General features: G+C 39.9%; 1 protein-coding gene across 8 annotated transcripts in view; it reads right to left on the minus strand.

The window, feature by feature from the left end:
• Positions 1-350: 350 nt before the first annotated feature.
• Positions 351-15,513, minus strand: part of plekhm3 (pleckstrin homology domain containing, family M, member 3) — a 149,660-nt gene continuing 134,497 nt past the window's right edge. For all 8 annotated transcript variants that reach the window (XM_072261321.1, XM_072261320.1, XM_072261319.1 and 5 more), the window contains 2 exons: positions 12,973-13,130; positions 351-3,326 (listed from right to left, as the gene is read on the minus strand). In XM_072261321.1, coding sequence (XP_072117422.1) covers positions 3,152-3,326; positions 12,973-13,130 — 333 coding nt within the window. In that variant the 3' untranslated portion in view covers positions 351-3,151. The remainder of the gene's footprint in view (positions 3,327-12,972; positions 13,131-15,513) is intronic.

Raw genomic sequence — 15,513 nt, forward strand, 5'->3', positions numbered from 1 at the left:
AGAACTTGTTATGGCCAAATTAACTGGTGTTTCCTAAATTACAACAGCAACCACACTTCAAAGAGAATTGACTGGCAGAAAAGTGCTGTGGCTCATTGGGAAAGGTAGTGACTTCCAGAATAGAAGAAAGCATTTTTTTTAAAAAAGGAGTTTCATCCCAGATCTTTTAATAACCATCTTAAAACCATGCGCTCTGATTACAACCTTTCATGCCATCAGATTGCATGTTAGTAAGGACTTTTCTCTTATGGGAAACTAAGTCCAATCATCATACTCTTAACCTCATTGTGACTAAAACCAGATTCCTTTGGCTCACTTGTCTTTAAAGCACAGTTAAACTGCAGTGGAATTTCATACCTTTATTATTTTCTAGATGACTTTATAGGCTTCAGCTATACAAAAATCAATCTCAGGATAATCTTGCACGATTTATATACATAAATATATAATATTATAAAAAGCAACAGGATTCAAGTAGAAGGTTTTACAATTGCAGTAGGTATCTGAAGAATGATAACAGCTTATGTGTGCCTGATGCAGCTCCCATTCATCAACAGAAAATGCAGAAATATTGATTAGAAGTTAAGTCTTGTGACACAGTCGGAGAGGAGAGATTACAAGTAATGTTATCAGACTGAAAGAAGCAGTGAGACAGTTGTCCAGGTTCTGAGGCAGATAACAGCATACATGCCAATGAGGTGCAATCACCCCTCGGGGCTTTAGAAGTAACTTTGCAACATGATGTACAGAAACTGTCTCAAAAACCTGCTTTTGTTTCCTCCCCACCAAACTTTAATGTACAATCACTTCTGTTTCTCACTTTTGGAGACACACTAATCCCCAATACACCACACCACACCGCATTTGTACGCAAACACACATGCAGCTGAGTGCTGTCGTGTTCAGGCCAAACACAGTTGCAAGGGGAAAAAATGGTGGCCTGTCTCAGAACTGGAAACCTTACTCAAGGGAAAACTAGATCTAAATCATATACACAAGATCACATCTCATACTCACACACAGCATGACTGTGGCACAAGCTGTCAGGTCAGAAGTAATTGTTTTCTCCAAGCATGCTTAAAACAACCCTTTGCTCACTGTATGCCAAAATACAACTAAAATTCTCTTTATAAATTGTTAGTTTCTTCTAAAAAAACTTTCCTTCCACACAAACCTTAAGTGACACTGACAGAGACAAATGCGCCTTATGTGGCAACAGACTCGTGGGTGGTGAGGGTAGAGGAAAATCTGAAACACTTTGTATTAGGCGCAGAAGGACCTCGTCAGTGGTCCACAACTTTGTCCAAAACACTCAATTCTAGAGAACAGCCGAGAAAAAGGTATCCATTCGCTCCCTTAGTATGCCTGAAATAGTACTGCTCCCCAAGAGGTCTACTCCAATATAATGTTAATTTTCCTCCTCAAAAGACATAACCCCCAGTCACAGTGTTTTCTACTCATGGTGCACTGGTTGCAACTTACTTTGCCTGGTTATTGTGCAGCTCTAAACACTATCCATGAGATCCATGTATGTCAATAACTGGCAGTATGTGTAAATATGCTCAAGTTAACTATATTAACATTTTGCTCTAACCTTATTCCGGTTCCTTTTATTAAGATCTCGCCTTTATACAGAAGCAAAACATCATGGTGTTTGGACATCCAAAATGATGCAAGTAGTCAGAAAATCAGGCAACGTTGGTGGAGATAGAAACAGAGTTTCCATTCCAGGCAGAGGACCCTTCGTTAATAGCTCCTCCACATACGACATGGAATATTTCTCACATTTTTGTGTGTTTTTATTTCAAGGTCTTCCCTTTTCCTGCTCGTGCTTTTGGTCGTGAAGAGCTTAATTCTTTCCCATTGCTCACTGAACCAATCTTCGCCTTCTAGTTCGTGATGTTTGATGTTATTTAACCAGCTTTCCTCAGGATGCCGAGGGGATCAGAGCCTGGGAGAACTTAGGGGCTTGACTGATGTGCACAACCTTTTTAATATGCAACAGAACAAAATGGAAACACTGCAGCTCATTTCTTTTCACGTCCCAGAAACCCCCCCCCCCCCAAAATGCTATGAAGCTGGTAAGCACTAGTTGAAAGAAATCCCAATGATCCCTACAAGAAGCCAGGAATTCTCCTCTTAAACTTGTGTTACAATCACATAATTGTTAGGGTCACCAGTGGCACTTATGTCTGCTTATGAATACTTGTGACATGTTGGAGTTGGCCCAGTCAGAACCTAAGCTCAGCGTGTTGCTCCTCCACCAGTTGACCGAAATGAATGCTGTCCCAGAATATCTACAGCTTTCATATCCAAAGGTGGGAATGTCCATAAAAATATACTCCTTGGATGAAAACAACTTAAACAAAAAATGTAGCAATTGTTGAACCAATGGAGCATCAGATTGGTTTTAAAAGCACAACGGAAAACTAACGTTCTTATTAAAATACCTTCCCTCCAGTAATACGCAGCCAGCAGGCAATAAGGAATAAATTTTCGATGGCCACTGTTAAAACAGAAAGACAAACTATAACATTGGTGGTTTGTCTACATACTAAATACCTGTTGTTCTGAGGTGAGGACAGACGTGCAGAGGTGAAGAGTAATGGCACTGGGGAATGAACATGTCGTCCACTTTTGCCAATCAATGTTTGTAGCAAATGTTTACAGAGTTAGGCAGGGTTACAAAGTGTGATGCAATGCAGTGTCCACTGCAGTTTAGGAATGCACCCTAGGAATGCACCCTATCCAAACCCAAGAAACCGACCACAGCAAAGTGACCTCAGTACACCAACTCAGAATAAGAATGCTAACTTGTCCTCAAAGGATTTCTGTACATTCACTGGAAACAAATCCAGTTATTTTGCTCATGTTTTCACTTGTCTTTACAAAGGAGATGGTTTTTGAATTGCACAAATAGACAAAGCAACAAACTCTCAAAGTGTATGTCTAAAATTACAATCTATAGCGTGTGCTTAAATATGAAGACTGAGTGCACTCTATGCTACTCTTTTTTTAAACTCCTACACCTTGTGTTAATATCCTCTCTCAGTTTATTCCGTTACTGTACGTATGTGGGGATCAAAATGCAGCCTGTTCTATTTCTTAAGTGATGAAAGAGTACCACACCGACTTAAATCTGCCCTGCACATCAAGTGGTTGGATAAGAAAATTCAAATGCATTGCAAAGCTCAAGGTTATCATCAAAGTCTAGTTTGCTCCAGAAAGATTGTGGCTTCTTCTTCAGCTCCCTGTGCACACAGCGGGGACAAGGAACGTTCCTCGACTTGCATTCAATGTGGAAAACTGCTCCACAGATCTCACACCTATGGATAAAGAATAAAAGCTGTTACATGTTAAAGAACATTGATTCCTTATACATACTTTACAAAGTGTAAAGATCATTTAGTGTCTTGTATGATTTTAAGATGTTCCACACCAAAAGGATAAGCAGATTTGAAATGCTTTATATTTACATAAAGACCTTTTGTATCTTTACAACTTAAAGCATGCTTACTTTCTAACTTTTCCCATCTCTAATGAGAGGCTGTTGACCTGTGGTGTAAACTCCACTTTCTTTGATCTGCTGTGCTTCTACCATTTTCTAGTTTCTTTTTCCTCAGATTTCTAGCACCTGCTTTTTAACTTCAGAGGTTACTTGACCTTGGTTCAAAATCTCGCGTGAAAGACAGGATCTCCAACAGAATAGTTGTTCCTCAACTCTGCACTCAGTAATCCACATTCCCCAAAGATTTTAATAATTATCAGATATGAACTAAGATTTAACCCAATAGAGTTACATTGCATTTCACCACTTTACCAGTTTGGCTGTTCTCTTTCCTAAAGCCCATGTGAATCTACCATTACAAGTATATCAGCAGATCAGCTTGGAAAATTTCTGTTAAATTAACTTCCAAATGCTAGTTAAGCAGCATATTTCTGATTATAAAAATGTTTATTTAATAGTATTAGCTAATTTAGTGATACAGTTCTCCTACTGTAGTGTGCTGCCAGAATCTTAAGATGTTCAGTTATCACTGATTCCACAATATAACCGATTACAGGCCCTCTGCAGCCTACAAGCACCCAACATATATACACCTGCAAGTGGTTGGGAGACCAGAAGGATAAATTTGCTAGCTGCAATGGCGCTGTGGGAATCTTCTACTGTGTGCAACCTGGTTCGTGGTTGCATTTGTGATGCAAACCTACTGGTGTTATGAACAGTTCATAGGGACAGAGCCCTGACATGCCCTGGGGGTGACCTGTACATAGAAGTAACAGTTGAAAATGGGTGCATGGACAAAGTAAAAGTAGAATTTGCAAAAGAAAAATACTGGAGGTTTTGAAATAAGAATGTTGCAAATACTTAGCAGCTCAAATAGCGTGTGGGGGGGAAGGGGTGGTGAGTGAGGGGGAAAGGGTAAAGAAGAGGGAGTTAATTTTTCATCTCTCACTGCTCTCCATCTGTGGTTCCTACTGTTCTCTGGCTCTTCCACCATGTTTATACCAAGAACAATTAACAAATTTCTGCCACTGATCTTTCATTAGTATTTGGAGCAGACTTCTGGTTTCTAGTGTTCACTGTATTTTGCTTTTAGACAAATTCTTCATCTGTGAATCGCTCTTGAATGTTGTCTTGCATCAACAGCTGGGATGTGTTGGGTGCGACTCAGTTTAGCTCACATCTATATCAGAAGGTGACAGGCTTGAGCCCCGCTACAGAACACTAAATCCAGGCTGACAGTTAATTGCAGTAACAAAGGAGACTGCATTTTAAGATGCTGCCTTTTAGAGGAATATTAAATTAAGCAGCTTTATTACCTTTCAGCTTGATATTAAAGGTTCTATAACACAGAGGAGTTCCACTGGACTAATATTTATTAAGGCCAAGTAGACCAGCTTAAGTAGTTCATTTTGGACTATTATCACACACTGGGACTTGCATCAAAACTGACTACCATGTTTGCTACGTTACAAAAATGACTATCTGCAATTTTTTTTCATAAAGTGCTTGAAGATGCTTTGGAGAAAACAAAAATGCAATAATTGATTTCTAAATTCAAGTTGATATTTTTCTTTATGTTGCTCCATTCAAAGCTACTTTTCTATATTTTTTGAGGTCTCTCAGGATTGTTGGACCTGCTTGTACTTGTTATCTTTCTGACACCTACTTAACAACACCTAGCCCATGAGAAGAGGCTTCTCAACACATCAACAGTGTGCGAGGCCGTAGTGGAGGCTATTTGGAACACTACTGGCCACTTTGTAGCTGCGTGCACTACTACCAAGAAATTTGTGCCCATGAATGGTCCGGCAAAATCCACATGAATCATCTGCCAGGGCAATGCAGGCCATTCCCAGGGATAAAGAGGTGCTGCTCTTGGCATCTTCTGGATGTGTTTGCAATCCAAACAATGCATGGGAAGCTGTTTGATCTGCTGACTTGTTCCAGATCACCAGACAAAGCTTCGAGCCAATGCTTTCATTTTGACCATGCCTAGATGACTGACATGTAGCTCCTCCAACACTTTAGCTCTCAGTTTGATTCCTTATGGTTGTTATAGCGAGGGTGGTAATGAAGGCAAGCTCCCACTACCTATTAAACGCTCCCAACAGCGTGTGCCTCAATAGCCTCTGACAACCAAGTCCATCTCCTGGCTTTCACATGTGGCTTACTACTAAGCCTGGCAGAACTGTTTCTACTGACAGAAGGGGCAAAGGCAGGTTACTGGCACCTTAAAATGCCATCTCTTTGGGCAGATGGGGCTCATCAGTCGTGGTTGGCGGCGCATCTAGGAGAAGGAAAACTCTGATCACAATCCTCTGCTGCCTTGTGGCTATGATGAGAATACTTTAATAGTAAACCCTGATGGAAAAATCTGGAGCTGGAATCCCTAAGGCAGTTCTACGTTGAGCTCAATGGTGACTGGCAACTCCTGCGTCACCGCTGGTACCAAAATGTATCATTCTCTGCTGTTTGTTAAGGTTCATCAGATGTGTGGAGAGGGCGAGCTTGCTACATGGGCAACAGCTCTCCATGTTGTACTGACCAAGCTTGCATATCTAGATAGTTAGGATGCAACAATCCATGGTCGACCCTAAACGAGTTCATCCTGGTCTTGGTAAAAATAGGAGAACTGGATGTTCTGCTGTACATTCCAGCCATTTTGGCTTGACATGTAGACCCGAGGCAGCGTGAGGTCTTTTCTGGTTTTCCCTTGGATCACCTCTGCTGTAATAGGGAGACTTTCAATTTGCATTCAAGAGAATATGTCAAGAAGAGGGTCTTCTTTTGTAAATTTTTCCGGTATTTCCTTTTCCAAGGATAAACGGGACAATCCATCAGCATTTCCATGATTAGGTGTCCTCTTGAATTCAATCTCGTAATTGTGTCCTCCAAGAAACAGAGCCCACCTCTACATTGGGCCGCTGCTGTTAGCACAACACCCTTCAGTGGATTGAAAACGGACACCAGTGGTTGATCAGTAACAAGGGTAAACTCTCTCCCATACAAGAACTGGTTGAAACATTTCACATCCAAAACCAGGTTCAAGACCTCTCTGTCAATCTGTGCTGTAGGGGAATGAGATGCAAAGGCTATGAAGCATTCACTTCCATCACTCCTAACATTCAATTCAAGTTTAATTCTCATTTAACCTTATGAATACAACCTAACGAGACAGCGTTACTACAGGGTCAAGGTGCAAAGACACATTATCGACAGTCACATACAGTAAGCACGCACGAGATCACAATCATGTAATAAGAGTCCCGAGGCCCAACTCCCCTTCCCCCCAACTGTGACACTGCGGCTTGATGTATACAAGTCAACAAACCCATAAAGAATAGCAGTAAAAATACAACGATGGAGAATGTGTGTGTGTGTGTATAAAATCCAGAACCCCTAGTCCACTGATATCCCAATATCATCTGTCAACTGAGCCCTAATGCCCAACTCCCGCCAGGCGAATCTGTGGCTTTGAGGTCCAGCCAGTCACTGTATATACGAAACACAACCAGACAAATATATAAGTATATAGTTCAGACCCCCGATCAGTTTTAAATCTTCAGTCACCACAACTGCGCTACACCACCCCCGGTAGAGCGCGATGGCTCAGACGCCTCTCCTCCGGCAGCTGAAAAGCAAGCGACCCCGTAGCTTGAGGCCTGAATCCACTGAGTGCTGCTAAAAAAAATCGCTATGACCGAGGACTAGGCCCCCTCCATCTGCCTGTGTTTGCATCCAATAAATCAGTAAATTGAACTTGTGTTGTACCAGATTAACAATGTCCAAAGTGGTCTTGTGATCACAAGGAAAGCGACCATAACGGCCACTCGCTATTCTGCTGTAAGCCTTCATTGACTCAGGCAGCAACACATTGCGCAACTCCTTTATTATCTCCAGCAGCAAGCAACTCACTGATGCAGTAGACCTGTAGTCCTTTGAGTTCCTAAGGTAGAGTAGGATCTTGCAATCATTAGACATACACTCATGTAAAAATGTAGCACCTTTCTTGACCCTTAGAAGCCGCTGTGATCAGTCACGCTGTCATCTTGCAGAATGCAGACATGTGATATTACTGCACCTATACCATAAAGCAAGATGTCACAGACAAGCTTCACTGGACAAGGTGGATCATGATGTGTGAGTACAGTGTCTTGACGTCACCATTTCCTTTACCCTTTGGAAAGCCACCTCACACTGCTTGGTCCATTGCCATTTCTTCCTGATCTGTAGCAATGCGTTCAAAGGGTAGAGTACAGTAGTCAGGTTTGGTAGGAATCTGTCATAGTAATTGACAAATTCTAATAATGATCTCAACTGTCACATGTCCTTTGGCCTTAGGGCACCCACCATTGCTTGAATTTTCTCAGCACACTTATGTAATTCTTGTGCGTCAATGGTGTGGCCAAAGTAAGTGATACTTGGTTTAAAGAATTCACACTTGCCACGTTGTGTTCTGAGCCCATAATCTTCTAATAATTTTAATAATGTCTTGAGATTTTGGAGATGTTCCTTGTCATTCTCACCGGTAACAATAATATCATCCTGGGAAGCCTTGCAGCACCTGGTCCATAGCTTTCTGTTAAGATTACAGGTGCAGATGTTACTCTGAAAATAAGCCTATTATAGTGTTAAAGCCCTTTTGTGAGTGCTTACGGTGAGGAACACTTCGGACTTTTCATCCATCTCCGTCTGTAGGCAAGCCTCAGCTAAGTCCACTTTGCTGAAGTGTTTCCCTCCGGAAAGGTTTGCAAAGGTATCCTCTATTCTCGTAGAGGGTATTGATCGACTTTCAGTACTGGGTTGATGGTGACCTTAAGATCACCACAGTTCCTGGCTACTGGGACTACTGGCGTTGCCCATGCACTCCACTCAACCTTGGAAAGAGTTCCTCAGCCTCCATGTGATCCAGCTTACTGGCTACTTTATCATGGATGGTATGAGGAACCAGATGGGCATAGTAAAATCTGGGTGTGGCATTTTCATTTAACACTATTTTACCCTTGATATGTTTGAGTTTTCTAATGCTATCCCTGAACACTGCTCTGACATCATCCAGTACCCTGCAGTACTGTCTTCAGCTGACTCTATTGCAAGGGATGTGGCAAGCAAATGGTGGATGGACTTCCAATCAAATAGTAGTTATCTCAGTCAATCACAGGTCCGCAATGCTGGCCCTCCCATTTTTACCACATACAAGTCCGGTGTGGCTTGTTGGTTGTTGTATTTCACTGTTATGAATGTTATACCCACAGCAGTTATCTTTTCTCCGGTATAAGTTCTTAGTTGGATATTTGCAGGCTTCAATTCAGTATCTTTGAAATGCCATTCAAACTCATTCTGTGGAATGACTGAAACAGCCAGGCCAGTGTCCAAATCCATTTTAATTAATTTATCATTCACTTCTGGTGTAAGCCATAGGCTTACCTATTGTTAGTTTTCACATTAAATCTCGAGGCTACTCAGTTCTGTGTCATTCTTATCAGTATCAGATTTTTCATTAACACAATGTAGATTAGTACTCTTTTTGAAACTGCAACTTGACTTTTTACCCTTTATTCTGTGCAGATCATTTATTTTTGTCTTTCGAAATGTTCTTTGTATATGTCTTACTTTGTTTCATTTTCTACAAGTTTCACCTTTAAACTTTTAAGCTAGCATTGGTCTAGTGTGTGTGGGCCCCTCCCACAATGGTAACACAATTTGTTCGGCCAGCCAGATTTTTGTTTTGATATTGCAATTTTGTTCATGCTTACTTTCATTCCTGACTACAACTCAATTGTGTCTCTGTCTGATGTTTCCATTGATACAGTGATCTTCAACTGCTCTTTTAAATGTGAGTTGTGTTCAGTTAGTGGCCGTTTTTGAATGCTTTCTTGTATGATCCTACAAACTAAATGATCGCTCAGTGCATCCTTAAGCCCATCACTGAACTGACAAAGCTCAGACTATTTTTTCAATTCAGCCAAGTAAGCTGAAATAGACTCCCCTTCCTTTTGATTATGCTTATGGAATCTAAAGAGTTCTGTAATTAACAATGGTTTTGGTTCTAAAGAAGGTAGCATTCATCAGAATCAGGACATGTCCTCTTCTCATTACTACCATCACTGACGAGGTACAGGAGCTTGAAGACACACACTCTTCCTGTCCACATCAGATTTCTGAATGGAACATTAACACTAACTGGCTATTTCGCTCTCTTTTTGCATTATCTCTGTTTTATGTAATTTTATTGTAATTTACAGTAACTTTTATGTTTTTCTACTGTACTGCTGCCACAAAGCAACAAATTTTACAATATACAGTATATTGGTGATAACAAGCCTGATTTTGATTCTGAACTGTAGAGCTCCCTCAAAGAACTGACACAGGATCCAGAGACTGAGTGGTCCTTTGTTTAGCTTTTCTACAAAATAATTCTTAAAATCCATTTGTTCCTGAGGTGTCTCATCTCATTGTTGTGCAGTGGACACACAAAGCATGATGATAGGGTACGTAAAGCATAAACACGTAATGTTTGTTGATGCCACTGCAACAGCTCCCAAGTGTTTCATTCATTCATTGAGATACAGTGTGGAATAGGCCCTTCTGGCCTTTTGAGCCATGTGCCCAGCAATTTCCCCCAAGCCTAATCATAATACAATTTACAATGACCAATTAACCTACCAACTGGTACATCTTTGGACTGTGGAGAGCACCTGGAGGAAACCATATAGTCACAGGGAGAACATACAAACTCCTTATAGGCAGTGGCAGGAATTGAACCCAGGACGCTGGCACTGTAAAGCATTGTGGACGTTGTCCACTGCGCTACTGTGGACAATAGAACTGTCATCACTAATCAAGTGCAACAGCCAGGTTTTGTACAAGGTACTATGGCAGCTAATCAATCAACTTGGTGAAATAATGATTAAGTGTAGTTAATGAGATGAGAGGTTGGGTGAGGGTTAGTGATCATTAGACAAGTATTTGGTCTGATAGGTGGATAAGACTTCTTGCTTGAAATAGGGATGTGAAATTCCTTATGTCCACCTGACAAGGACGACATTCCATCAGTAAGACAGCATTTTCCAAAATGCAGCAGAAAGCAGCTTCTCACATTCTTGCTTCCCGAATAAATGTGAATAGACCCTCAGTTATGGATGAACAACTAGAAATATCTGGCCACCTAAGCTGGGAACAGCTGTATTTAGATGCGAAGGATGATCTGCATTCAAGATTATTAGTGTTTACTTTCTTCTCTATTATTTTCATATTTTACTACATTAAAGATGCATTATCAATAGGAGTTGTTTGCTTTTGCAAAGACACAAAGTGGCTAATGATAAAAGGATGCAATCTTCTGTGACCATAAATATATGCAGACCACTATCCAGTGAAATCATCTGGACATATTAGGGAAATGATGATAAGCATTTTGAAATGTTTCTATACTGAGAAGAATTTCTTGTTTCATGCAGCCTTAATCCTTTACAGCTATAACAGTTTTAAATAAAGAACAGCGTGCTTATAAATTTAACCACATAAAGATCAGTAAAAAAGGCTTCAAAACTAGTTGTCTAATGACAAACCTATATTAAATAAGTGAGGCGCTGATGAATTTCACAATAGTTTGAGACCATTTTTAAGTATAATATTTATACATTTCAACAGAAAAAGGAGTCAGCAAGCATACTTTCCTTTTATGTGTGTGGGTGTATGTAAATGGACATTAGCCTGACCACTGGATTACATAATTATAACATTTTAATACTGAGTTATATCACTTTCTATGAGGGAGAGGATTTGAATGCAGAGAATTAGAGAAAAATGAATTACATATTAGAAAGCAAATCTGCATTGATCTATAATTAGATCAATTCCTAAAGTCTCGATGTCATCACATGGACTTCTTATTAAGCTTCATAAACCATCTATGTCACAATTTCCTCATGATGCCAAGCTTACAGTTTTAATGGGAAATAAGGCCAAGCTGTGAAGTCAATTCTTTTCATAACATTCCTCACATTTTTGCTTCTTTATTTACTATTAACTAGCTCTGAGGCTGTTGATCCACAAGACAGCAGATCTGTTTTGGCAAAGGTGTTGTCTATTGGTGGGTCCTCAGGTGGCTGTAGATGCCGATCTGGGATCCACATATTCTGGACTTAATCCGGGATGTTAGGATAGATTCCCTTAATGGAGAGTGCCTGTGCATGACTTTGTTTAACGTAGGGATGCTGATGTACAGGCAGCCACCACACACACCATCCTTGACAGAGTGGGATCAGGATCCCATGGCATGGACCTGTGGGGACCCGTGACTGCTGCAGCCTTTTACCACCTTCACTGCCATCAGGTTCCACCAGCTTCTCCACTGAGTCTTGGTTGGCTTGCTCATTGTCTGGAACCCCTCCCTTGACTGTATTGCCAAGGGTGATCCTATCAGATAGCATAGCTCTCGGAATTTTATAAGCACCATGACAGGATGACGCTCCTCGAAGCAGGGCTAAGGTTTACTTGGGCTCAAAAGGGGTTCAAATTTAAAAACAAGCTTTGCTTTGTAGTGGCACGGATGAACTTGACAGAGATCAACTAAAATGTTTTTTTTAAAGAAGGGAGGCAATGGACATGGATTGATGTATTCGTATCACATTCTCATCAAGTCAGTCCTGGTTCTTTTTTAGTTGAGATGCCAAATACCAGTTATGTTGGATATTCTACGGCTTCAGTGGGCTGGGAATCAACAGGTCGTCTCTAAAGCTCTGTCTGAGAACTATTTCTTTTGTGGGATCTTTGAGAGCTCTAGTATAATTAACAAATGAACAAACACGTCCATGCATGCAAAACTGCTTGAATTATAAATGTTCAAATTACACATTTTTTCTAGAATGCAATTAATACTTTGAGGTATGTGCCTTTGATTTTCACTGTAACATAGAACTCTCTGCCCATAAGAATACGTTGCTCCATAATACATTTTCACACAGGTTGTGATTTACAAAATGGGCTTAAAAGTGTTTATCAGGATCACAGTCCTTTTTGTGATTCAACAGGCAACTATATATGTATATACACACACACAGTGTGTCTATAAAAAATCATTTACTCTGATAAATACACAACATGGAAGATTAGGTAACATACCCCGAAATAACCAGTATCCAGTAATGTCTGTAGACATTAGGATGAGTAAACTAAAGCAAAGTCAAAGAGATTGGAATTAAGGAGTATTTGAAAGGAGACAGGGGTAGAAAGGCAGGCAAGAAATTCTATGGATTAAGACTTCAGCAGCCTAAGTCACAGTTGATGGTGAATTCATTGAAATTCGGAACACACAAAAGGCTAGAATTGACATACAAATATTTCCGAAGGATGGAAAGCTTGAAGATTAAAGAGAAGGGAATGGGTGGAAAAGTAAGGTATCTCAAATAAAGAGAGCTTTGAAGCTGCAATCATCTCTCACCCAAAGCCAACACATCTACCTTGTGGTGGTGGTTCCTTCAAAGGGATAGATGATTTGCCCACTGTTACAGATCTCACAGAAAAAGCCTTTCTGGCTACAAAGGCTACAACTGTACACATGGGCACTGGCAAATTTGTTGATCTTCATGAGGAATGGAGCAAGTTTGCCTTCGAAGACCTATGAGAAAAGGGGAGAGAAAGATAGGAGGTCATAGATGGGCATTTAAAATGGGATTGTATCTGCTGCTTAATTCCTCATCATTGCTCTGTTTTTCTGGTCTACTATTTTTCACCCAATCAGCATAAGACATAGGAACAGCATCAGGCCATTCGGCCCATCAAGTCTGCTCCGTAACAGCTCTCCTCCCCCCCCAATGCCTTGAAAGGCACCATTTCCCCCATTATCTTTGCTCTTAATGATGACTCCAAGTACAGCAGTACAGCAAACCTAGAATTAACATGCACATTTTCAAATGGCACATGTCCCTGTAACCTCATTCAAAACTCTTCAAAAAGCGAGTTCTTTCAGTTCCAATCTCTAATTGACAGCTATGGCTTTTGCTATTAATCTCATAAAACTATGGAATGCCTTTCAAAAATCCCCTGAAACCTTTTCTCTTTAATCAAGCGTTGGTCAACTGTCCATATATTTGCCTTAGGATGTTTTACTAAACTAAAGGTGCCATAGATACAGTTTCTGATGTACAAAGTATTTGCAACAATAGTCAAGACATTAAGAAATATATATTTTTTCCCCTCTGCTTTCCATTTGACATCTATCATTGGGAGAGAGATAGATTTGCTTTGATAAATTCCGAACAGCTCATCCAATTGGATGGTCTACAACTATATACCTTGTCATTAGTGCTGGCTGATCATGCTATTTACATCAACAACAAGGTCTCCATTCTATTTTCTCTTCCTCTCAAATTCCTGGCTAGCTCAGCAATGATTGGACTCAAGGCCATTCTTCTGAATCCTGAGGGAGCAAGTAGATATTCCCATGCTGTTCCAGGAAGTGTCTTTTGAAATTAGAAACTCTTATCCTTGAGTCTGCTGGTTGTGGGTTCAAAATCTAGGGTGGCGACCCAATCTAGTACTGAAGGAATGTGGTATGTTGGTGAGCTACCATTTTCACATGAGACATGAAAACAAGGCCATGCTGTCATTTTAAAATGGTTGTGAAGGAATCCATAAAACAGAGTTAAGTAAATTCACTCCAATACCAATATCTATTCTTCACCGAAATACAACAGATGATATTCTTGCTCTTTGTGGAAGTTTCCTGTGTGTGATTTGGATGCTAATTTCTCACCACAATATTCTTTCAAAAGTAAATCATTGCGTGTGATGCAGTTTGAGGCATTCCCAGTTTCTGAATTGGTTAGTTAAACTGTAAACTCTTCTATATTTCTATAACCTTCTCCGTTGATATTTCAATTCTGAAATGAAAAAAGTGCAACAAAAAAACAACTGTACAATTTCAAATTATCTGGACTCAACCAAACAATTTTATGTGCTTACAACAGATCAACACTTTTCCCAATCCTGCGAATGGAACCACAGTGCTAAGTATGCTTTTTGGTGTACTGTAATAGGCTATGCCATAGTACAATAACCCTTAGCCAAAATAAGCTGCATTGATTATATAATGACTGTGTACCATGGTGTCCTGTATCCAATGAACATCAACAAATACCATAAACTTTAGTTTTCTGACTTAAACTACAGCCTCTGTTTACAGTTGTTTCTGCAAACAGAAAGCTTTTCATTACTCACTGCATCAAAACTTTAAATAATTTTTTTAACTCTTCTGTCAAAATTCAAAAATTTTTAAGCTCTAGCTTCTCTGGTCGCTCCACAAAATGAGAAACCCTTCATCTCTAATGTTGTCTCAGTAAATCTCTACCACACCTTCTCCAAAGCCTTGACATCTTTCCTAATGTGCTCTCCCAGTCTGAATGCAATACTTCAGCTGGGCCCTAACCAATCATTTATAAAAAGGTTTAGCATCATTTCTATATTAATAGTCTACATTTTTAAAATACACTTCTCAACTTATCTTCCTACGTACAAACATTTGTCAATTGGAACCCCCAGGATCTCAATGTTCCTGTCAGTCCTTTAATAATGTACCATTTAGTTTAGTGTGTATCTCCTTAGATTTCCTAGCAAATGCTCCATTTCTCACTTCTCATGATTAACTGTTATCTTTCGTGTCTCTTTATTTCACAAGCAGATGATGTTTGCCACCAACCTCACTATTCATTTAGTTTCAAGCTTTGCATCAATTGAAAAATTTGTGATGATGCCCAGTCACATTGGCACATCCTCTCTAATCCCAATTTTGCAGTACCTTTTGTAAATCTATTTGATTCCACATTATAAGCTTACTGTACAAAAATGAAATAAATTACAAGTAGCTGCTGTTACAAGTATTGATAAAGCAATAAAATTCAAAGTTAAAAGTAAATTTATTATCAAAGTATATGTATGTCACCATATAAAACCCAAGATACATTTTTTTGCGGGCATACTCAAAAAATTCATAATAGAATCAA

The sequence above is a fragment of the Mobula birostris genome, chromosome 6 (genome assembly GCF_030028105.1).
Source record: "Mobula birostris isolate sMobBir1 chromosome 6, sMobBir1.hap1, whole genome shotgun sequence".
Lineage (NCBI taxonomy): Eukaryota > Metazoa > Chordata > Chondrichthyes > Myliobatiformes > Myliobatidae > Mobula > Mobula birostris.